This window comes from Perca flavescens, chromosome 2 (genome assembly GCF_004354835.1).
Source record: "Perca flavescens isolate YP-PL-M2 chromosome 2, PFLA_1.0, whole genome shotgun sequence".
Classification (NCBI taxonomy): Eukaryota; Metazoa; Chordata; class Actinopteri; order Perciformes; family Percidae; genus Perca; species Perca flavescens.
In genome coordinates this window covers 2,189,526-2,214,537 of record NC_041332.1, presented here as the reverse complement: position 1 = coordinate 2,214,537, position 25,012 = coordinate 2,189,526, and the positions used below count along the sequence as shown (strand labels likewise).

General features: G+C 45.2%; 1 protein-coding gene across 3 annotated transcripts; it reads right to left on the bottom strand.

Moving 5' to 3' along the window:
- Positions 1–24,020, bottom strand: LOC114566488 (uncharacterized). 3 transcript variants are annotated; one of them, XM_028595006.1, is made up of 9 exons: positions 23,904–24,020; positions 23,458–23,527; positions 21,910–21,974; positions 21,362–21,644; positions 19,350–19,495; positions 18,871–19,153; positions 18,504–18,649; positions 18,025–18,307; positions 10,126–10,651 (listed from the first exon to the last, which is right to left on the bottom strand). In XM_028595006.1, the coding sequence occupies exons 3-9, from the start codon at positions 21,971–21,973 to the stop codon at positions 10,507–10,509; spliced, it is 1,350 nt and encodes a 449-aa protein (XP_028450807.1). In that variant the 5' UTR covers position 21,974; positions 23,458–23,527; positions 23,904–24,020; the 3' UTR covers positions 10,126–10,506. The 3 variants fall into 3 exon arrangements, with proteins under 3 accessions (XP_028450815.1, XP_028450807.1, XP_028450798.1); XM_028594997.1 differs by lacking the exon at positions 23,458–23,527; XM_028595014.1 differs by lacking the exons at positions 10,126–10,651; positions 18,025–18,307; positions 23,458–23,527 and adding an exon at positions 1–91 and having other exon boundaries at positions 18,516–18,649.
- Between the last annotated feature and the right edge of the window lie 992 nt (positions 24,021–25,012).

The window sequence follows — 25,012 nt, the reverse complement described above, 5'->3', positions numbered from 1 at the left end:
TGCTCAGCGTGGCAGCAGTACAGTACTTTGTCTCCTCATTCCTTTGTGTTGTATCCATCTAGTGGTCCTTCTGTGTCACAACACCCGGGGCCTGTTGCACAAAAGTAGAATAAAGACATCCAGGATAACTGAAAAAGCGCAGCTTGACTTAGTGTGATCTACTCATCGCTGCTTAATCGGTTGCACGTTTGCCGAGCCAGGATCAGTAGGAGAAGCTACGTCAGCCGGGTGTACACAGCTGGATAAGTTCACGGCTTTATTAAATAGACCACGGTATCGATCACAGATTTACTGATGCAGAGATGGAGAAGACGTGTGCAGCACGTTTCACCCGCTGATAAGCAGCTTCTAATGGAAAGTTACGAGGAGGTGAAACATATAATATAATATATATATATATATATATATATATATATATATATAAAAAGGGAAATACGGCTGTTATCAAACGGAAAAAAAGCCCGACAGACAATAGCGGACCGACTGAATACGTATGGATTTAAAAAAAAAATCTACTTAGTAACTCAACATTTTAATTGCTTTAATATGCTCGTTTTATGGGTTGGTTTGATTGCTGTATATGTTTTTATGCGCTAAATGTGCTGGTTTTAGTGTAAAGTGTCTTTGAGTAGCCTGTAAAGCACTATATAAATAAATAAAAAATAATTCTTGTTCCCATCCATCCATCTTCGTCCGCTTATCCGGTGTCGGGTCGCGGGGGGAGCAGCTCCAGCAGGGGACCCCAAACTTCCCTTTCCCGAGCAACATTAACCAGCTCCGACTGGGGGATCCCGAGGCGTTCCCAGGCCAGGTTGGAGATATAATCCCTCCACCTAGTCCTGGGTCTTCCCGAGGCCTCCTCCCATAATCCCTCCACCTAGTCCTGGGTCTTCCCGAGGCCTCCTCCCAGCTGGACGTGCCTGGAACACCTCCCTAGGGAGGCCCCAGGGGCATCCTTACCAGATGCCCGAACCACCTCAACTGGCTCCTTTCGACGCAGCGAGGAGCAGCGGCTCTCCGAGCTCCTCACGGATGACTGAGCTTCTCACCCTATCTCTAAGGGAGACGCCAGCCACCCTCCTGAGGAAACCCATTTCGCCGCTTGTACCCTGGATCTCGTTCTTTCGGTCATGACCCAGCCTTCATGACCATAGGTGAGGGTAGGAACGAAAACTGACCGGTAGATCGAGAGCTTTGCCTTCTGGCTCAGCTCTCTTTTCGTCCACAACGGTGCGATAGATTGAATGCAATACCGCACCCGCTGCGCCCGATTCTCCGACCAATCTCCCGCTCCATTGTCCCTCACTCGCGAACAAAACCCCAAGGTACTTGAACTCCTTCACTTGGGGTAAGGACTCATTCCCTACCTGGAGAAGGCATTCCATCGGTTTCCTGCTGAGAACCATGGCCTCCGATTTAGAGGTGCTGATCCTCATCCCAACCGCTTCACACTCGGTTGCGAACCGATCCAGTGAGTGCTGAAGGTCGCAGGCCGATGATGCCATCAGGACCACATCATCTGCAAAGTGCAGCGATGAGATCCCCAGCCCACCAAACTGCAACCCCTCCCCACCCCGACTACGCCTCGATATCCTGTCCATAAATACTACAAACAGGATTGGTGACAAAGCGCAGCCCTGGCGGAGGCCAACCCTCACCTGAAACGAGTCCGACTTACTACCGAGAACCCGGACACAGCTCTCACTTTGGTCATACAGAGATTGGATGGCCCTGGTAGAACCCCCTCACCCCATACTCCCGCAGCACCTCCCACAGTATCTCCCGGGGACCCGGTCATACGCCTTCTCCAAATCCACAAAACACATGTAGACCGGTTGGGCATACTCCCAGGCTCCCTCCAGGATCCTTGCGAGAGTGAAGAGCTGGTCCGTTGTTCCACGACCAGGACGGAATCCGCATTGTTCCTCCTCAACCAGAGGTTCGACTATCGGCCGAACCCTCCTTTCCAGCACCTTGGAGTAGACTTTACCAGGGAGGCTGAGAAGTGTGATACCCCTATAATTGGCACACACCCTCTGGTCCCCCTTTTTAAAAAGAGGAACCACCACCCCAGTCTGCCACTCCTTTGGCACCGTCCCAGACTTCCACGCAATGTTGAAGAGGCGTGTCAACCAGGACAGCCCCTCCACACCCAGAGCCTTGAGCATTTCTGGACGGATCTCATCAATCCCGGGGCTTTGCCACTGTGTAGTTGTTTGACTACATCAGTGACTTCCGCCTGGGAAATCGACGACAATCCCCCCCGTTATCCTCCAGCTCTGCCTCTAACATAGAGGGCGATTAGTCGGATTCAGGAGTTCCTCAAAGTGCTCCCTCCACCGCCCTATTACCTCCTCAGTTGAGGTCAACAGTGTCCCATCCTTACTGTACACAGCTTGGATGGTTCCCCTCCCCCCCTCCTGAGGTGGCGAACAGTTTTCCAGAAACACTTTGGTGCCGACCGAAAGTCCTTCTCCATGTCTTCTCCAAACTTCTCCCACACCCGCTGCTTTGCCTCTTTCACGGCAGAGGCTGCAGCCCTTCGGCCCTTCGGGTACCCTGCAACTGCCTCCGGAGTCCTCCGAGATAACATATCCCGGAAGGACTCCTTCTTCAGTCGGACGGCTTCCCTGACCACTGGTGTCCACCACGGTGTTCGTGGGTTACCGCCCCTTGAGGCACCTAAGATCCTAAGACCACAGCTCCCTCGCCGCAGCTTCAGCAATGGAAACTTTGAACATTGTCCACTCGGGTTCAATGCCCCCAGCCTCCACAGGGATGCACGAAAAGCTCCGCCCGGAGGTGTGAGTTGAAAGTCTGTCGGACAGGGGCCTCCTCCAGACGTTCCCAATTTACCCGCACTACACGTTTGGGCTTACCAGGTCTGTCCAGAGTCTTCCCCACCCCTGACCCAACTCACCACCAGATGGTGATCGGTTGACAGCTCTGCCCCTCTCTTCACCCGAGTGTCCAAAACATACGGCCTCAGATCAGATGAAACGATTATGAAATCGATCATTGACCTTCGGCCTAGGGTGCTCTGGTACCAGGTACACTTATGAGCATCCCTATGTTCGAACATGGTGTTCGTTATAGACAATCCATGACTAGCACAGAAGTCCAACAACAAACAACCACTCTGGTTTAGATCAGGGAGGCCGTTCCTCCCAATCACGCCTCTCAGGTGTCTCCATCATTGCCCACGTGTGCGTTGAAGTCCCCCAGCAGAACAATGGAGTCCCCCCACTGGAGCCCCATGCAGGACTCCAGTCAAGGTCTCCAAGAAGGCCGAATACTCCGAACTCCTGTTTGGTGCATATGCACAAACAACAGTCAGAGTTTTCCCCCACAACCCGCAGGCGTGGGAGGCGACCCTCTCGTCCACCGGGGTAAACTCCAACACAGCGGCGCCAGCCGGGGCTTGTGAGTATCCCCACACCCGCCCGGCGCCTCACACCCTGGGCAACTCCGGAGAAGAAAAGAGTCCAACCCCTATCCAGGAGTATGGTTCCAGAACCGAGACTGTGCGTAGAGGTAAGCCCCACCAGATCTAACCGGTAGCGCTCCACCTCCCGCACCAGTTCCGCTCCTTCCCCCACAGAGGGGTGACGTTCCACGTCCCCAGAGCCAGCGTCTGCCGCCCGGGTCTGGTCCGTCGAGGCCCCTGACCTTCACTGCCACCCATGTGGCATCGCACCCGACCCCAACGGTTCCTCCCACAGGTGGTGGGCCCATGGGCTGGAGAGATGGGAGCCACGGAGCTTGTTCGGGCTGTACCCGGCCGGGCTCCGTGGCAAACCCGGCCACCAGGCGCTCGCCGACGAGCCCGCCGTCTGGGCCTGGCTCCAGACGGGGGCCCCGGGCTTCCTCCGGGCAGGGTCACTCCATCTCTACCTTGCTTCTTCATTGGGGTTTTTGAACCATTCTTTGTCTGGCCCCTCACCTGAGACCACTTTGCCTTGGGAGACCCTACCAGGAGCACAAAGCTCCAGACAACACAGCCCTCAGGTTCACAGAGACACACAAACCTCTCCACCACGATAAGGTGATGGTTCACGGAGAAGTAATTCTTGTTCCTGGGAAATTTATAAGGACTAGGCTTAATTTCAAAGCTTATTCATAATGCGAGAATATGTTTTACACCCATATGCACAGATCTCCATAAGCTATGTCTAATTCTAAATATCTTTCTACAATTAATGTTCATACAGAACAAGCATGACTGGACAAAAACTAGAAAAAGAAGTGACTTCAATACACACTGTCAGCATATCTGTAAAACAATGTAGTTATTATTCATGTTTTTTTATTGTCACTCCCAAGCTCCAAGATGACGAGTGACATCACCAAAATAAAATGATTAAGAAGCTTTGTGGCGTTCCAACACATTCTCACTCCCATTTGGTAAAAAAGGACATTTGATCAGGTGCCATTGTCGTCGTTATTGATGATAAAAGTCTCCTTTAGAGTCATTTACATAGGCTACACAACTGACCTGAGATCAGGTAGAACATTTACATAGACTACACAACTGACCTGAGATCAGGTAGAACATTTACATAGACTACACAACTGACCTGAGATCAGGTAGAACATTTACATAGACTACACAACTGACCTGAGATCAGGTAGAACATTTACATAGGCTACACAACTGACCTGAGATCAGGTAGAACATTTACATAGGCTACACAACTGACCTGAGATCAGGTAGAACATTTACATAGACTACACAACTGACCTGAGATCAGGTAGTACATTTACATAGGCTACACAACTGACCTGAGATCAGGTAGTACATTTACATAGGCTACACAACTGACCTGAGATCAGGTAGACATTTACATAGGCTACACAACTAACCTGAGATCAGGTAGAACATTTACATAGGCTACACAACTGACCTGAGATCAGGTAGAACATTTACATAGACTACACAACTAACCTGAGATCAGGTAGAACATTTACATAGGCTACACAACTGACCTGAGATCAGGTAGAACATTTACATAGGCTACACAACTGACCTGAGATCAGGTAGTACATTTACATAGGCTACACAACTGACCTGAGATCAGGTAGAACATTTACATAGGCTACACAACTGACCTGAGATCAGGTAGTACATTTACATAGGCTACACAACTGACCTGAGATCAGGTAGAACATTTACATAGGCTACACAACTGACCTGAGATCAGGTAGAACATTTACATAGGCTACACAACTGACCTGAGATCAGGTAGAACATTTACATAGGCTACACAACTGACCTGAGATCAGGTAGTACATTTACATAGGCTACACAACTGACCTGAGATCAGGTAGAACATTTACATAGACTACACAACTGACCTGAGATCAGGTAGAACATTTACATAGACTACACAACTGACCTGAGATCAGGTAGAACATTTACATAGGCTACACAACTGACCTGAGATCAGGTAGTACATTTACATAGACTACACAACTGACCTGAGATCAGGTAGTACATTTACATAGACTACACAACTGACCTGAGATCAGGTAGAACATTTACATAGACTACACAACTGACCTGAGATCAGGTAGAACATTTACATAGACTACACAACTAACCTGAGATCAGGTAGAACATTTACATAGACTACACAACTGACCTGAGATCAGGTAGTCTTCTGAATCTAGGTCGTGCAGATCTCTGCTATTCCATTACAAAATTCACTTCTGAAACTTTTTATGCGAGAAATCAACTATGTAAGGCTCAAATATGGCCATGTTACTAAAATTGATGGCTATTAGCAAATTTTGTCCGACTGTGTGTCGGAGTTCGGCGCCGGTGCTGCCTGTGTTGCTGCCTCGCCGCCCGACCTGCCTTCCTCCACACACCCCGGCCTGCTCTGAGGTACTTGGAGCTCCGTCACGACTGGCAGCCCACAGCACTCCATACCCGCGCAAAGTCACCGGTTTTTGGGCTAATGGACTACTAAACACTGGTGCTCTGACAGAGCTCCAGGGCCTGCAGCTCCCCTCTTCCTGCTAGCTAAATGCCCGGTGTGTGTGAGTGAGAGCACGGTCAGCTTGTTACACCAGCAATCTGTTACCACGGGTTCCAGTTAATCTTTTAATGTGTGTAATTATAATGTGTTGAGTTATTTAAACAAACGATTGGGGAAATAAACGCCGCTTGTCCCTGAGTCTCATTAATAGAGCCTGCGGCTGGATGGAGCTCTATCAATGAGAGCTAGCTCCTCCTAGAATTCCTTTGAAATTCACAAATATTCATTAACTTGAAATCAGACACCTTTGTTCGCTTTATAAAACATTTAGCTAGATGACGTATACGTGGCGTGACGAAATTCAAACTGTAAATATACTCGAATTACGACCCAAAATTAAGCTAACTAGCCGCATTCTGTACACATAGGATTGAAGGGACAGTTGCAGCTAACGAAACTCTTACAGCTCACAAATATTCATTAACTTGAAATCGGACACCGTTGTTAGCTTTATAAGACATTTAGGTATATGTTGTATAGCTAAGTGGCGTGACATGTGTGTAACATGTGGTAAGAGATTGCTGGTGTAACAAGCTCGCTGACCTCACTCTCTCACACACGGGCCATTTAGCTAGCAGGAAGAGGGGAGCTGCAGGCCCTGGAGCTCTGTCAGGGCAGCGGCGTTTGGTCCATTAGCCCAAACGGTGACTTTGCGCGGGTATGAGGTGCTGTGGGCTGCCGGAGCTCAATCAGCTCACAGCAGGCCGGGGTCTGTGGAGGAAGGCCGGGCGGCGAGGCAGCAACACAGGCAGCTGAACTCCGACACACAGTTTTACCAAATTTGCAATTAGGCATCCATTTTCGTAAGCGGCCCATATTTGAGCTTTATATAGTTGATTTCTCACATAAAGTCTCAGAAGTGAATTTGGTAAGGAAACATTGCAGTGTCTGAGTTCTGTCGCGTTTCTAATGTGTGTGTATTGGCGATTCGCTCAACCAATCAGCGCACGTCTCTACGTGTGTGTACGGGGCTAAGGGTCAACCAATCAGCGCGCAGCTCATCTAAGTATTCATGAGCATACCATATTTGGAAGAAAAGCTCTTGTTACAAATAGGGCCAAAACACAGGGATGGATAAGGGCCAATAAAATATCAACCGGGCCATTTTCAGCCCAACCAATGTTACATACCCCATTAGGAGACCTTAAGGAACAGTGTGAAATACCCTATATAATCATTCTATCACCCCTTTAACATGATAAATACCCTATATAATCATTCTATCACCCCTTTAACGTGATAAATACCCTATATAATCATTCTATCACCCCTTTAACGTGATAAATACCCTATATAATCATTCTATCACCCCTTTAACATGATAAATACCCTATATAATCATTCTATCACCCCTTTAACGTGATAAATACCCTATATAATCATTCTATCACCCCTTTAACGTGATAAATACCCTATATAATCATTCTATCACCCCTTTAACGTGATAAATACCCTATATAATCATTCTATCACCCCTTTAACGTGATAAATACCCTATATAATCATTCTATCACCCCTTTAACGTGATAAATACCCTATATAATCATTCTATCACCCCTTTAACGTGATAAAAACCCTATATAATCATTCTATCACCCCTTTAACATGATAAATACCCTATATAATCATTCTATCACCCCTTTAACATGATAAATACCCTATATAATCATTCTATCACCACTTTAAGGGTTTCGGAAATAGGCGCACAAAAATGGCTCGCTAGCGCCCCCTAGAAGGTTAAGAAAATTGAGCCCCTGCAGTGCGTTTAACGTAGACTCACGAAACTTGGTAAACATATGTAACATGTCAAGATGTACAGAAAAGTCAAAGATGAAAAGTTGTTAAAAGAAACTTTTCGTCATAGGGCGTGGCCATGGCAGGGCGGACATTTTGTGCGTTTCGCCATCGAAACAGGAAGTGGGTGTAACTCGAGTGTACGTTGTCCGATTACCTCGAAACTATTCAGGATTCATAAGAGTCCAACCCTGAGGACAAATAAAGGCCGATATTTACTTAAAGTCATAGCGCCCCCTAGTGGCAACAGGAAGTAGGCCTAAAAGTCAAGGTGCTATACTTTAACAAACTCCTCCTACAGATTTCATCCGATGGACTTCAAACTTGGTCTGTACCATCCCAACACCTTAACGATGAAAAGTTATTAAAAGAAAAACTTTTCGTCAGACGGTGTGGGCGTGGCGGCCATTTTGAGTGTTTAGCGATGAACGAGAAAGTGGCTGTAACTACATTGTACATTGTCATATCTGCTTGAAATTTCCCACCATTGACAAGGGTCCAGGCCTGAGGACAGCTACAGGCCAAAATTGACTTTTGGTCATAGCGCCCCCCGCTGGCGACAGGAAATGTGACTTATATGACAAACATCATCCGATTTACATGAAACTTATAATGTGTGGTCTACATGTGATACTGATCCGCCCCCTATACTTTAACCATGCCCACTTACCCAGGCCACGCCCCCTTTCATAACATTTGAACCGTTTAAGATAGAGTCTTGTGTGAGCTAAAAATTGAACTCAACAGAGACTTCCTTTTTTATTGGTAAAGGTTTGCCCCGACCCCTATGCTTTGGCCACGCCCCCTGTCACAGCTAATGAACTGTATGATGTAGAGCCTTGTGTTGGATATCATTCAACTCAGCAGGAAGTTTCCTTCTCATTGGTGACGATTTGCAATGTCTGAGTGCCCCGCAAATGCACGCTTCCGCTAGTAACCCCGATGCGTGCAGAGGCGCAAGGGCCCATCCAATGCTGCTTGCAGCTTTAATGGAGAGTTGCTTTTAATTACTATAAAGAACAGTTTATATAAAGTAAACCCCCATACAATACTGTGGTAAAGTCTGTAGATATATTGGATAGTTGCTTGTTATTACTGTCAAATGTTTATATAAAGTAAACCCCACATACAATAATGGTAAAACTGTGTATATATCGGATAGTTGCTTTTTATAACTATAACAGAATGTTTATATAAAGTAAATCTCATATATTAATGGTAAAGGTATGTAAATATATTGGATATTTGCTTCTAAATGACTATGAAACTGTTTATTTAAAGTAAACAACACACATAAATGGTAAAAGTATAGATATATTGGAGAGTTGCTTGTAAATACTCTCAAATATTGTTTATATATAATGACTTATTATAATGTTTCTACAAGGTATTATCCCATTATCTTCTTTTGTTGTACAGTAAAAAAACAGTATTAAACAGGAATTTACTGTAAATAGATTGGATAATCATAAAATAAACGCCTAGATGGTATTCCACGTAATTTTTGTGTTTTTTACATGTACTTTTACAGGGATCTTGTGGATGGATTGGATACTCTTGTGAATTTACCAAAGAAAACCGTATGAGAACAGCAGTTTTCATTTAAATTATGTAATTTGAAAGTATTTCTGCAATATTTCTTGTTTCGATAAAGATTTATACATTTGTTTAACATTCTAGAAATGTTTTTAACAAGATTCTTTTTTAAATTCTACAATAGTCAGACTGTAAAAATACAGAAAATGTTTACAGGAAATATCGGTGTTTAAAAAAAGTAAAAAAAAATAATGTAAGGTTTTTTTACTGTCATTTGACACTAAGTGTTTGGCAACTTTGCTGCCAGACTTTTGTCGCGGAAGTTTCTGTTTCAGCTGAGTGTTTTTCAAAAGCTCAAGATAAAACAAATAAAGACTATTTGAGAAAGAAACCAAAGTTTGGTCTTTGAGAATTTATTTATATTTGCAAATATAGGAACACAGTTTCTCAAGCACAAAAGCACAGTGGGAAAGTGTCTTCCGCCAAACTTAGAACACAGCACATCTTATACAGTATAGCAAAAACAGTCAGAGCCACCCCTCCTCTAGGCATTTTTAGCAAGAACAAATATTTAACCTTAACACCATAAACAGTTTGGAATCTCTTCACACCCTCCCCTTTGCCCCTGTTTTAAGAACAAGGTCACAACACCTGCTTATCTCAGCTGCTAGGGAGAGGAAAAATGTGTCTGAGAGACACAGAGTACAGAGTTTGTGATTGTTTTACGATTGACCTTATCGGCTAAAAACAGAAGGCTAAACACAAAAGGCTAAACAGGAGGCCTCAGAAAGAAATGGCTCCAAGCTTGTTACGGTTTCAGCTGTTCCACATGGAGAATCTAATTTTAACACAAAATGTAAAAGAATGTAAAAGGATCATGTTTAAAGCAAATTTTGCATTACACTTTTTACGATTTTTTTTTTTTTTTTTTTTTTTTACAGTGTGTTAGGATCTAGACAAAGTTATGAAATGTGTCATTGTGACAGATTATAACATGTGTTGATCTGACCAAATTTGCCTCCAAAGAACAGCCAGTCAGCATATTTGATTGAACTTTGAATGTGACTGTCTGCTCAAAGTCATCTATTGGTCATGTTATATGGTATAAATTACCATGCAGTTGGAGCAGTGTTACCTAAAGTCTGCCAGTGACTTCCACCTCACACAGTGTCAGGTATTCTTGTCTTCCAGGAATCACAATGTTTACATATCGACCTTCCATTTCATTACACACAAAGGTTTGGGAGGCCCCAGCTGCGATGGACGAGATAACAGCACATCTGCAAACAATAAATTAAAACAGAATTAAGAGTAAAACTGATTTACCAGACACAGACTATCCATACATCTTACCACTAGTAATAATTTAGATACTGATCATGCTATTAAAATGTTGCTTTCTATTAGGGAATAATGTAGATATCCAGTGCACTAATTTCCTGACTGCTGTTTCTTGCCTGTCCACATTCTATATTAAAAGCTGCCACTTGGTACAACCTTCGTTGTGGTACTTATTATTGACAAAGTTACTACATATTTTTGGCGACAAGGTGAACTGGAAGTGTTTTTACATTCCGTTTTGTTTTTTGTGTTAGCTAAATTACAGTGCTAGCTAGTCAATGTTAGGCGGCTAGTTTCATGAGTGAAAGCAGTGAAGAGGAGCATCTGGAGGAGACATGCGGAGCAGCTATAGGGCAGCTGCAAGAACAAGGAGGAGAGCCTTGCATACAGATGGCTACGTTTGGGACTGTCGGTGAATTTGTGGAGGGGGACGAGGACTGGACAGAGTATGTGGAAAGGTTGGGACACTTTGTCGCTACTAATGGAATTACAGAGGCTAAACAGCACTCTATTCTCCTGAGTGTGTGTGGGGCAAAGACTTATAAGCTGATAAGGAACTTAGCCACACCGAGGAAACCGGGGGAAAAACACTTTGTCAAGTTCGTCGGGAACCACCACAACGCAAAGCCATCGGTAATAGTCCAACGTTTCAAATTTCACAGCTTTAACATTTTCGGAAGTCAAGTCAGTCTGTAGCTAACTTTGTTGCAGAATTGTGGCAGCTGTCAGAACATTGTGATTTTGGGGCAGTCTTAAATGACATGCTCCGTGACAGATTAGTATGCAGCATTAATAATGACGCCATTCAGCGCTGCTTGCTGGGGGAAACTCCGCCACTGACTTTCAAGAGAGCCCTAGAAATTTCGCAAGGGATGGAGATGGCTGCAAATAATTCCAAAGACATTGAAAAGGGTCAGGCAGGATCGCAGACTGTGGCTGTACACCACGTAAAGAGGTTTTAAAACCAGCAAAGAAAGTGGAGTGTTTTAGGTGTGGAGGGGCGCACTATGTCCGTCATGCCTGCAATAAAAAAGGACACTTAGGCAGGCTCAAGCACATCACACATCATGTCGAAGAAGATGGAGATTCAGCCTGTGCATTCAACATGTTTGGTGTGGACACAAACGAGGAACTGCCTATACCCTATTATGCAACAGTGACTGTTGAAGGAATGGACATTAAGTTTGAAATTTATTCTGGAGCTATGGCATCGGTCATCAGTGAGGAGACCTACAGGAGGACGTGGGGAGACAAGCCACCTCCTATTGAGCCTTCAGCATTCAGATAAAGACATACACAGGTCAGGCCATACCTCATTTGGGAGTGTTACATGTGAACATTTCAACAGGAGATCAAAAGGCTGAAGATAGACTTGTGATAGCCAAGGGAAGTGGGCCCAGTCTTTTGGGTCGTGATTGGCTTCGCAAAATGAAGCTGAATTGGCATGAGATCAAGTATGCTCACACTACAGAGGACATTTTGCGGCGGTACAGTGACGTGTTCAGAGAGGAATTGGGCACACTTAAAGGAGTAACTGTGAAGCTCCATGTTGATCCAGATGCAGTGCCACGATGAAATTCTAATTACGGGGGCTACTGAGGCTAGGCACCTTGAAAACTTAGAGCAGGTGCTCAAAAGACTCTGAGACGCAGGGCTGTGCCTGAAACGGGAAAAGTGTGTGTTTATGGCACCAAGTGTGACCTACCTGGGACATACGATCACAGCAGGGGGCTCTGTCCAATGGAGGACAAAGTGAGGGCTATCAAGGAGGCTCCAAGCCCCAAGAACGTCACTGAGCTCCGCTCATTCCTGGGTATGGTGAATTACTATGGAAAGTTCCTGCAGGATCTGTCAACGGTGCTAGCCCCACTTTACAAGCTGCTGCACAATGACACAAAGTGGCAGTGGTGTGCAGAGCAGGAAAAAGCATTTAAAGAAATGAAAGAACTCCTCCAGTCAGCAAAACTGCTTTTTCACTATGATCCAGACAAAGAGATTGTTCTCTCATGTGATGCCTCACCCTATGGAGTGGGGGCAGTCCTCTCACATGTCATGGAAGACGGCTCAGAGAAACCCATAGGATTTGCTTCAAGGATGCTGACGCCTGCAGAAAAAGGTTACGCTCAGTTTGACAAAGAAGGTCTAGCCATTGTTTTTGCAGTTAAGCATTTCCATCAGTACTTATATGGGTGTGTTTTCAAGATCTACACCGACCATAAACCACTGATGAGCCTGTTCAGTGAAACGCGCTGCAATCCGCTGCTAGCGTCAGCCAGAATCCAGCGGTGGGCACTCCTCTTGGCAGCCTACCAGTACACTATAGTGTACAGAGCGGGGAAGGACAATGCAAACGTGGTTCTGTTGAGTCGTCTGCCATTGTCAGAGACACCTGTCTCGACATATGTGCCTCCAGAGACTGTCTTTTCATTGGGAAAACTGTCACAGACACCTGTTAAGGCAGGCCAGATCAAGCAGTGGACAGAGAGAGACCCAGTGCTGTCCAAAGTAAAGACTTATCTGTTGCAGGGCTGGCCCAAGGTGGTTGACAGTTAAGAACTGAAACCATACACCAAACACAAGACAGAACTCAGCCTACAGGATGACTGCATTTTCTGCGGGTCGAGGGTAGTTGTACCTCCCCCAGGTCGTTCACTGATTGTGGAAGAAATACACAAGACCCATCCAGGAGTATCAAGAATGAAAAGCCTGGCAAGGTCCTATGTCCGGTTGCCAAAGATGGATTTAGACCTGGAGAACAAGGTAAAGTCATGCACACAATGTCAGTCTAATCAGCACATGTTGCCACCAGCCCATTTGCATCCCTGGGAGTGGCCAGATCACCCCTGGTGATCTGGCCACTCTTTGTGGCTTTGCTGGCCCGTTCATGGGGCAAATGTTTCTCATAATGGTGGATGCCCACTCCAAGTGGATAGACGCTCAAATCATGAACAACGTAACAGCACCCATAACATTGACCAGCTCAGACAAGTGTTCGCAATCCACGGGTTGCCTGACACAGTGGTCATGGATAATGGTCCAACATTCACCAGCGAGTTGTTTGGTGCGTTTATGGAATGGAATCAGTCACGTTCGTACGGCTCCTTTCCACCCGGCCTCAAATGGATTAGCAGAGCGAGCTGTCCAGACGGTGAAGGAGGGTCTAAAGTGAATGAAAGGTGACTCTCTAAGCATAAGGCTTTCACGTTTCCTGTTTAAATACCGCCTTATGCCACAGACTACTACGGCACGTACTCCATCAGAGATGTTGATGGGGCGTAGGCCTAAGTCAAGGTTGGACCAGCTGCGTCCAGACATAAAGGCCACAGTGCTGAGAAAGCAGGAAAGGCAGAAGGAGGGTCACGATAAACAGGCAAGAGAGAGACAGCTGAAACCTGGTTTCTACATCAGAAATTTCAGCAACAACCCTACTCCGAAATGGCTACCTGGAGCTATCCTGACGCAGAGAAGTCCACTCTCATTTGTTGTTAAACTGAGTGATGGGCGAGTGTTCCACAGACATCAGGACCACATCCGCCTGCGTCATGATACAGGCCCAGAGATCGTCAGCACTCAGTTTCCCCTGGTGAGCAGACTACTGTGAGACCATCACCAGAGGAAAGGTCACAGGGAGAAGAGTCTGTGCCCTAGAGAGGACGGACAGTTGATCATGGACACACAGACCCCTCTTGTTACCCCAGTGCCTGAACCACCCAAAATACCTACACCAGCTGTGCCCGTTGCAGCACCGGAGATAGTGCGCAGGTCACAGCATTCTCGGAAACCTCCAGATAGACTGAATGTTTAAGTACTCAGTTAATGTGTTAACTTGAATGGAATGTGCATATGCTAGGTGGTAAGTATATAGCCAAACGGTAATGTTTTGTTTTGAAAAGGTATAACGGGTTAAGGTGCAAAGTTGAAGGTGAAACATAATGACACTAAATTAGTTTAATTTCCCAAGTTTATTTACATCAGGGGAATGTTAGAATTTAGTGGGGGAGGAGTGTTGTAATGCTTAAGATGTTAGTGTTCTTTCATGCCACTAGGTGGAGCTCTCGTAATTATGTGGCACTAGTTTCAGTACCACATGGGTGGCAGTGAAGGTCAGGGGCCTCGACGGACCAGACCCGGGCGGCAGACGCTGGCTCTGGGGACGTGGAACGTCACCTCTCTGTGGGGGAAGGAGCCGGAACTGGTGCGGGAGGTGGAGCGCTACCGGTTAGATCTGGTGGGGCTTACCTCTACGCACAGTCTCGGTTCTGGAACCGTACTCCTGGATAGGGGTTGGACTCTTTTCTTCTCCGGAGTTGCCCAGGGTGTGAGGCGCCGGGCGGGTGTGGGGATACTCACAAGCCCCGGCTGGCGAGCCCGCCACGTTGGAGTTTACCCCGGTGGATGAGAGGGTCGCCTCCCTACGCCTGCGGGTTGAGGAGGGGAAAACTCTGACTGTTGTTTGTGCATATGCACCAAACAGGAGTTCAGAGTATTCGGCCTTCTTGGAGATCTTGAGTGGAGTCCTGCATGGGGCGCCAGTGGGGGACTCCATTGTTCTGCTGGGGGACTTCAATGCACACGTGGCCAATGATGGAGACACCTGGAGAGGCGTGATTGGGAGGAACGGCCTCCTTGATCTAAACCAGAGTGGTTGTTTGTTGTTGGACTTCTGTGCTAGTCATGGATTGTCTATAACGAACACCATGTTCGAACATAGGGATGCTCATAAGTGTACCTGGTACCAGAGCACCCTAGGCCGAAGGTCAATGATCGATTTTGTAATCGTTTCATCTGATCTGAGGCCGTATGTTTTGGACACTCGGGTGAAGAGAGGGGCAGAGCTGTCAACTGATCACCATCTGGTGGTGAGTTGGGTCAGGGGGTGGGGGAAGACTCTGGACAGACCTGGTAAGCCCAAACGTGTAGTGCGGGTAAATTGGGAACGTCTGGAGGAGGCCCCTGTCCGACAGACTTTCAACTCACACCTCCGGCGGAGCTTTTTGTGCATCCCTGTGGAGGCTGGGGGCATTGAACCCGAGTGGGCAATGTTCAAAGTTTCCATTGCTGAAGCTGCGGCGAGGAGCTGTGGTCTTAGGGTCTTAGGTGCCTCAAGGGGCGGTAACCCACGAACACCGTGGTGGACACCGGTGGTCAGGGAAGCCGTCCGACTGAAGAAGGAGTCTTTCCGAGATATGTTATCTTGGAGGACTCCGGAGGCAGTTGCAGGGTACCGAAGGGCCCGAAGGGCTGCAGCCTCGGCCGTGAAAGAGGCAAAGCAGCAGGTGTGGGAGAAGTTTGGAGAAGACATGGAGAAGGACTTTTGGTCGGCACCAAAGTGCTTCTGGAAAACTGTTCGCCACCTCAGGAGGGGGAAGCGGGGAACCATCCAAGCTGTGTACAGTAAGGATGGGACACTGTTGACCTCAACTGAGGAGGTAATAGGGCGGTGGAAGGAGCACTTTGAGGAACTCCTGAATCCGACTAATACGCCCTCTATGTTAGAGGCAGAGCTGGAGGATGACGGGGGATTGTCGTCGATTTCCCAAGCGGAAGTCACTGATGTAGTCAAACAACTACACAGTGGCAAAGCCCCGGGGATTGATGAGATCCGTCCAGAAATGCTCAAGGCTCTGGGTGTGGAGGGGCTGTCCTGGTTGACACGACTCTTCAAAATTGTGTGGAAGTCTGGGACGGTGCCAAAGGAGTGGCAGACTGGGGTGGTGGTTCCCCTTTTTAAAAAGGGGGATCAGAGGGTGTGTGCCAATTACAGGGGTATCACACTTCTCAGCCACCCTGGTAAAGTCTACTCCAAGGTGCTGGAAAGGAGGGTTCGGCCAATAGTCGAACCTCGGGTTGAGGAGGAACAATGCGGATTCCGTCCTGGTCGTGGAACAACGGACCAGCTCTTCACTCTCGCAAGGATCCTGGAGGGAGCCTGGGAGTATGCCCAACCGGTCTACATGTGTTTTGTGGATTTGGAGAAGGCGTATGACCAGGTCCCCCGGGAGATACTGTGGGAGGTGCTGCGGGAGTATGGGGTGAGGGGGTCTCTACTCCGGGCCATCCAATCTCTGTACGACCAAAGTGAGAGCTGTGTCCGGGTTCTCGGCAGTAAGTCGGACTCGTTTCAGGTGAGGGTTGGCCTCCGCCAGGGCTGCGCTTTGTCACCAATCCTGTTTGTAATATTTATGGACAGGATATCGAGGCATAGTCGAGGTGGGGAGGGGTTGCAGTTTGGTGGGCTGGGGATCTCATCGCTGCTCTTTGCAGATGATGCGGTCCTGATGGCATCATCGGCCTGTGACCTTCAGCACTCACTGGGTGGGTTGGCAGCTGAATGTGAAGCGGTTGGGATGAGGATCAGCACCTCTAAATCTGAGGCCATGGTTCTCAGCAGGAAACCGATGCCTTCTCCAGGTAGGGAATGAGTCCTTACCCCAAGTGAAGGAGTTCAAGTACCTCAGGGTTTTGTTCGCGAGTGAGGGGACAATGGAGCGGGAGATTGGTCGGAGAATTGGCGCAGCGGGTGCGGTATTACATTCAATCTATCGCACCGTTGTGATGAAAAGAGAGCTGAGCCAGAAGGCAAAGCTCTCGATCTACCGGTCAGTTTTCGTTCCTACCCTCACCTATGGTCATGAAGGCTGGGTCATGACCGAAAGAACGAGATCCAGGGTACAAGTGGCTGAAATGGGTTTCCTCAGGAGGGTGGCTGGCGTCTCCCTTAGAGATAGGGTGAGAAGCTCAGTCATCCGTGAGGAGCTCGGAGTAGAGCCGCTGCTCCTTTGCGTCGAAAGGAGCCAGTTGAGGTGGTTCGGGCATCTGGTGAGGATGCCCCCTGGGCGCCTCCCTAGGGAGGTGTTCCAGGCCCGTCCAGCTGGGAGGAGGCCTCGGGGAAGACCCATGATTAGGTGGAGGGAGGTCCAGCTGGGAGGAGGCCTCGGGGAAGACCCAGGACTAGGTGGAGGGATTATATCTCCAACCTGGCCTGGGAACGCCTCGGGATCCCCCAGTCGGAGCTGGTTAATGTTGCTTGGGAAAGGGAAGTTTGGGGTCCCCTGCTGGAGCTGCTCCCCCCGCGACCCGACACCGGATAAGCGGACGAAGATGGATGGATGGATGGATAGTTTCAGTACTCCCTCACTACTGTGTGTTAAGGAATGTGTACATGCTAGAAGAGAATGCTAGTTCTGGGCTCTATAAGACTGGTCCTTATTATTGACCAAGTTATTACAATATCCAGTGCACTAATGTCCTTGTAACTTACACAACCAATGGTAAATATTCAAATCTTATATAAAACAGAAAGTGCTGTTACCTGGGATTATCGTTGCCATTGTCATTGAGGGAATTTCCAATGCGGATCTCAGCCCCATTGATTCTTTCGTGGACAGCATCTCTTCTGTTGGTGATGGTGACAGTGTTGATTTTATATGTCTTCAGGAGGTCCAGTCTCCACCATGGTTTAAAATCATTTAGTGTGTGGCTACAGGATCCCTGTGCCCAGACGCTAGCACGATTTCCATCAATGGCCAATTCAGGGACGCCAATGTTAAAGACGGAGGACTGCCTCACAGTTCCAAGTCGAGCAATATTAGGATCTAGACAAAGTTATGAAATGTGTCATTAGAGAGAGTTTGAGGAAGCCACAGATTATAACATGTGTTGATCTGACCAAATTTGCCTCCAAAGAACAGCCAGTCAGCATATTTGATTGAACTTTGAATGTGACTGTCTGCTCAAAGTCATCTATTGGTCATGTTATATGGTATAAATTACCAGTTGTAGCAGTGTTACCTAAAGTCTGACCAGTGACTTCCACCTCACACAGTGTCAGGAATTCTTGTCTTCCAGGAATCACAATGTTGACATATCGACCTTCCATTCCATTACACACAAAGGTTTGGGAGGCCCCAGCTGCGATGGACGAGATAACAGCACATCTGCAAACAATAAATTAAAACAGAATTAAGAGTAAAACTGATTTACCAGACACAGACTATCCATACATCTTACCACTAGTAATAATTTAGATACTGATCATGCTATTAAAATGTAGCTTTCTATTAGGGAATAATGTAGATATCCAGTGCACTAATGTCCTGGAACTTACACAACCAATGGTAACTATTCAAATCTTATATAAAACAGAAAGTGCTGTTACCTGGGATTATCGTTGCCATTGTCATTGAGGGAATTTCCAATGCGGATCTCAGCCCCATTGATTCTTTCGTGGACAGCATCTCTTCTGTTGGTGATGGTGACAGTGTTGATTTTATATGTCTTCAGGAGGTCCAGTCTCCACCATGGTTTAAAATCATTTAGTGTGTGGCTACAGGATCTCTGTGCCCAGACGCTAGCATGATTTCCATCAATGGCCAATTCAGGGACGCCAATGTCAAAGACGGAGGACTGCCTCACAGTTCCAAGTCGAGCAATATTAGGATCTAGACAAAGTTATGAAATGTGTCATTAGAGATAGTTTGAGGAAGCCACAGATTATTACATGTGTTGATCTGACCAAATTTGCCTCCAAAGAACAGCCAGTCAGCATATTTGATTGAACTTTGAATGTGACTGTCTGCTCAAAGTCATCTATTGGTCATGTTATATGGTATAAATTACCAGTTGTAGCAGTGTTACCTGAAGGCTGACCAGTGACTTCCACCTCACACAGTGTCAGGAATTCTTGTCTTCCAGGAATCACAATGTTTACATATCGACCTTCCATTCCATTACACACAAAGGTTTGGGAGGCCCCAGCTGCGATGGACGAGATAACAGCACATCTGCAAACAATAAATTAAAACAGAATTAAGAGTAAAACTGATTTACCAGACACAGACTATCCATACATCTTACCACTAGTAATAATTTAGATACTGATCATGCTATTAAAATGTTGCTTTCTATTAGGGAATAATCAGTGGCGTTTTTTGGTACGGGCGAACCGGGCTGCCGCCTGGGGCGGCATTTTTTCATGTCACATGGGGGGCGGCACGAGAACTTAAAAAAAAAAAAATCCTTTGCGCCGCGAAGCGTGTTTTTGTTATCTATCATTTCACTGTGTGGGGAATTGGCAGATCAGCACCCACAGCAGCTGCAGGCGCCCCCCTGCTTGATGAGAGAGGTCACACCCCTACTTTAACAATGAAATGGACTAGTCCGTAACAGTGCGCTGCAGCGCAAAAGATAAACACAACGTGAAAGGAGAAATGGGAAGTAGGCTACACAGAGACGGAGCAAGACCAAGACGAGTCTAAAACTTTCTTTTATGTCAATGGTCCAAACGCCAAAATGAAACAAAGTTACCCAAGCAACTCAAATAAAAGAAAAAAGAAGAAAGACATGTTTTCGGCAGTAGCAGGACCTCCATCAGCTCCCGTGGCCGATGATAGCGGTGTCGGCCAGGCTGGTGTCGGCAGCAGTGACATGCACAGTGAGGAGGAGACTCAGGAGGAGAGGGACAGAGATGAGGGAGTGAGGCTACAACCTGCGCTAAGCACAACTCCCCTTAAAACCCTTTGGCCCTTGATAAAACTGAGTGGTGGACAAACTGTTGATGATAACACTACAACAATAAGAAGTAGGCATGTTTTACTGTATGATTGCATTAGGAGCGTAGGCTATATAAACGTTGTACATCATGCAAACGTTCTTAACAACAATTGTCGCTTTTCTATCTGCATTGGCAGACAAAAACTCATAATAGACCTCAAATTATAGCACAGGGCCTCTTGAAATGATAATCATAAAACAAGCTGCATATATATATATATATATATATATATCTCAATACTAGTTAAACAGATGTACAGTTTTATTCCCAACTTGTATATATTTTAAATGATTAGTTCTTATATTTTATCCTATTATTATTTCATGTATATTGTATCCTATTATTTCATTTATATTCTGTGTGTCTGATATTGTGCTGCTGCAACGCTGGTATTTCCCTTTTTTTTGGGATATCTATCTATCTATCTATCTATCTATCTATCTATCTATCTATCTATCTATCTATCTATCTATCTATCTATCTATCATCTTATGTGGTGGGCCAGTCTGATTTCTGGTCCCAGTTCGTCCCTGTGGCTCCAGCAGAGAGGAGCTTTTCCAAACTAAAGTTGATCAAGTCATACTTGAGGTCAGCTATGTCCCAGGAATGGATCACTGGCCTCGCCGTCATCAATATCAATCACCCAGTAGGGGAGCAGATTTCATATGATGACATCATGGATGATTTTGCATCAAGGTTTTGGTTTGGTTTATTTATGGATATAGGAAGGCCAGATAGGTCAGGTTTTAGTTATAGTTTGGGTTTTCTGTTTTCTGTTCTTAGTGCTATAGTATAATAATTAGATTATCTTTAGTGTGTTTTCACATTTGTGTGATGAAGGATTTGTGCTATTTTGAATATTTATTCTATATTGTATCTTTTGGCAAAGTTGGAGGTAGAGATTGTGCACCTAAAAAAAAAAAAAAAAAAAAATGTGTGTGGGTGGGGGGGGGCTCAGAGGGGGTCTCGCCCAGGGCGTCATTCAATGTAGAACCGCCCCTGGGAATAATGTAGATATCCAGAGCACTAATTTCCTGGAACTTACACAACCAATGGTAACTATTCAAATCTTCTATAAAACAGAAAGTGCTGTTACCTGGGATTATCGTTGCCATTGTCATTGAGGGAATTTCCAATGCGGATCTCAGCCCCATTGATTCTTTCGTGGACAGCATCTCTTCTGTTGGTGATGGTGACAGTGTTGATTTTATATGTCTTCAGGAGGTCCAGTCTCCACCATGGTTTAAAATCATTTAGTGTGTGGCTACAGGATCTCTGTGCCCAGACGCTAGCACGATTTCCATCAATGGCCAATTCAGGGACGCCAATGTCAAAGACGGAGGACTGCCTCACAGTTCCAAGTCGAGCAATATTAGGATCTAGACAAAGTTATGAAATGTGTCATTAGAGATAGTTTGAGGAAGCCACAGATTATTACATGTGTTGATTTCACCAAAGCTGCCAAAGAACAGGCAGTCATCATATTTTTACTTTTACTATAACTTTGTAAGGCATTTTATTGGAAACATTACATGGTACAAATCATGAGTTGGAGCAGTGTTTAGTTATGGAATGTGATTTGGAAAGATAGATTGAGAAAGGGACACATATTACAGATATTACAGATTGAAAGAATAATCTCACCAGATTGGCCACTTGTCTGTCCTAGAACAGCCAACAGCACAAAAAACACGACTGGAGTCATCATCCTGTGGAGCAAGTTCACACTCATATAATATTATTCAACCTTAAATATCCAGGACTCAACATGCAGAACAATAATTTAGCAGTTAACACATATTTGCTATAAAACATAGAGAGTACTGGCATTCTGAACAGAGAAGGAAGTCACACTTGTTCTGTGTGTTGTAATCAGAGCTTCTCTTTTTTATGTATTGGTACATATGCATGTTGGTGGATCTAAGTGCATGTGAGTTGCTCCCTTTGGCATCAGTATTTGAGGACATTGGGACAGGGATGGCCTGGGGCTAAAAAACAGCCCTGGACTTTCTCCCAAATAGGCCCATCATCCGGCCATTCGCCCCTAGCCGTGCGCAACAGACACTAGCCAGGATGTCCTGATACTACGCCACAATACTGTAGCCTACACAAGGTATTCACAGCAGGTAACATTTCTAAACCAATGATGATAATTGGGGTTGTGTTTATTAGCCATTGGTACCATCTTTACCAGGGGTGTAGGAATGAGTTTAACATTGGGGGGGGGGACACATATCGGAAACCTGACAAATGGTTTGAACAAAAATATGTCATAAATTAACTACACTGCAAAACATTCACCAACCTACTTTATTCTACTAAAAAGATTCATTTGTAAAGATAAAGGAAAACACATTTTGAATGGCAGTAATTAAATGATACATATCAAATCAATTCTTTAATTGCAGGCCTAATAATCCAGTTTTGTAGATTAATAAATAGCATATTGATCCAAACTTTTCTGAATACATTTTCTTTTCTTAGTTGTATTTTAAGCCTCAATGAACAGACACAGATACACACAAAGGTTAAGTTGAAAGGCAAAAACAGCATCAAGAATGTTAACATCGGGCATGAAAATGGGTCAAAGCTGAGAAGGAAATTACCCCTCTAGGGGGGTCTGGGGGCATGCTCCCCCGGAAGAACATTTTAAATATTCCATATTTTAAAGCATCAATCTGATGCATTTTGAGATGCATTTTTTGCCAATCAACACTGTAATATTTCAATATGCACTCATTAAAGTTAATTTGACCGGCAAAACAGTTAAAGTGTTTCTGACATTTCACAATAATAAAAGTCTAAAAACTAAAAAGTGTTGCATCAATTTTGACTTCTTCCAACCATATGTTAAATAAAGAGTCAATGTGGATTTACATAATTGCAATAATATCCTAATCCTACAATGAATCATTGTGAAAAGTAAACTTTACTACTTTGGTCATCATCAAAAAAGAGAATTAGTACATTCATGATTTTGTCCATGTTGATATTAGCTGCTTTATTTACATTTATTAAAAACGTTGCATTGTTTATCTTTTCATATAGCTAGAGGTCTAGACTCTGGGACAAGGTATTATGTTTAAATACCTGCCATGCTGACTCCAAACAGACAGCTTTGTCAAGGAAGTTTGGGCTTCAGATCAGATGTTCAACAAACTAAAATCACCTCACCCTTCATATAACACCTACCTGCAGCTCTCCCTGCATCACCCTCACCAGTGTCACCACTGTTAGTTTCCAGCTGAACTTCATCTGATCTCTAATATGAAAGCAGTGGAGATGAATAAGGTCTAGAAAAATACTGATGGGAATGTCAAGAACAAGTGAAAACCCACACAGACAGACTAACTCCTTTCTAAATGTGGAAGATGTGTAACTTTACTCGTGTTCAAGTTGCATGGGTTAAGTTAATAGAAAACTCATGTTCTTTTACAATCATCTTAAATACTGTTGTTAGTGTCACATCGCTGCCAACGTTGGCTACGTAACGTTACGTTAATAGTAACAACGTTTACCTGGCAAGAGTGTACTAGTTAGCTAGATGTTGAATCACAACATCAGCTTTACATCAACAAGTCTAACGTTGGTTAGACAAAATATAATTATCCTCCTGGACAAAATTATTACCAACTCACATTTCCTTTCTTTCTTTTCTTCCCCATGAGAAAGAAATCAGTTAAAGTGAGCTGCTGCTGTCTTTTCATCTTAACTTCTGACTACCTGTCGCCACTGCCAGCTGCAGACTCCGCTTCCCAAACACTCTGCCGTTGAGGGGGCGGCCCGGTGGCAAGACGCTGTATTGCGCTTTCAAAATAAAAGCATGCGAGTTAAAGATTTCAAAATAAAATATTTGTCTTATTTGTGGTATAATTTTTGGGTGGGACAAATGCGACTGTCTCCAATATTGGAGGGGACACGTCCCCCCCGTCCCCCCCCCCCGGTTCCTACGCCCTTGATCTTTACAACTAAACCCTCTCTGTAGAGACAGGTGTTTAGGCTTTTGCTGAGGCTGGTAAGCAAGAAATTGTTCCAGGCTGTGACTATCTGACCTGGGCCGTCTGAAATATTGTAGAGCCTCTTGGGACATCCTGGCACTTCCCTGTACACTCCCTGTCATCTTTTATGATGCAACTATCTTCAACCTGAATAAACAAATGATTTTAAAGATAGGTTATTAGCTATTATTGATATAATATGTGTTGCTTTGTGTTAAAGAATTAGCATTGAATAACCAATTTAATATTTTGTCAATGTCTTATTACACTTTTGATTCATATTAAGGCTGTGAAATGATGAAAATGACTAGTTCAATTTGGTGAATTATTTCGCCCCCTTCCCTGTTTGTTAGCACGTTTAGAGTGGTACCAATGCATGCCGGATGTTTTCCCGTTTAATTCAATACCATATCTTCATCCTAGCAACAAAAGTGAGCTCACTACAACCTCTCATATAACAAAGTGAAATCGCGGTCAACCCGTTCATTTCTAATGCGTTTCAAATTAACCTAACAGAAATTATTAAACATGTTAAGTTTGACAGCACTAAATGGAACGATAATTTTCATAATCATGATGCACACTCCCGTTGAGCTGACTATGCTGCTGGCACTCAGTACCTCTTGCTGATGTGAAATGAACTCTGCTGTCTGTCCTTCATCATGACCAGGTTGTGGATTGGTGATAGCTAGACCAGTAGACCTACTCTTCTTCCTCAGTTTTATTTACATGTAGCATGTACGGTAAAT

Coding starts and splice junctions, on each gene's coding strand:
- LOC114566488 (XM_028594997.1), bottom strand. Junction 18,308..18,503: donor AGTCACTGGTCAGACTTTAG/GTAACACTGCTA, acceptor AACTTTGTCTAG/ATCCTAATATTGCTCGACTT. Junction 10,652..18,024: donor AATGGCAACGATAATCCCAG/GTAACAGCACTT, acceptor TATTGTTTGCAG/ATGTGCTGTTATCTCGTCCA.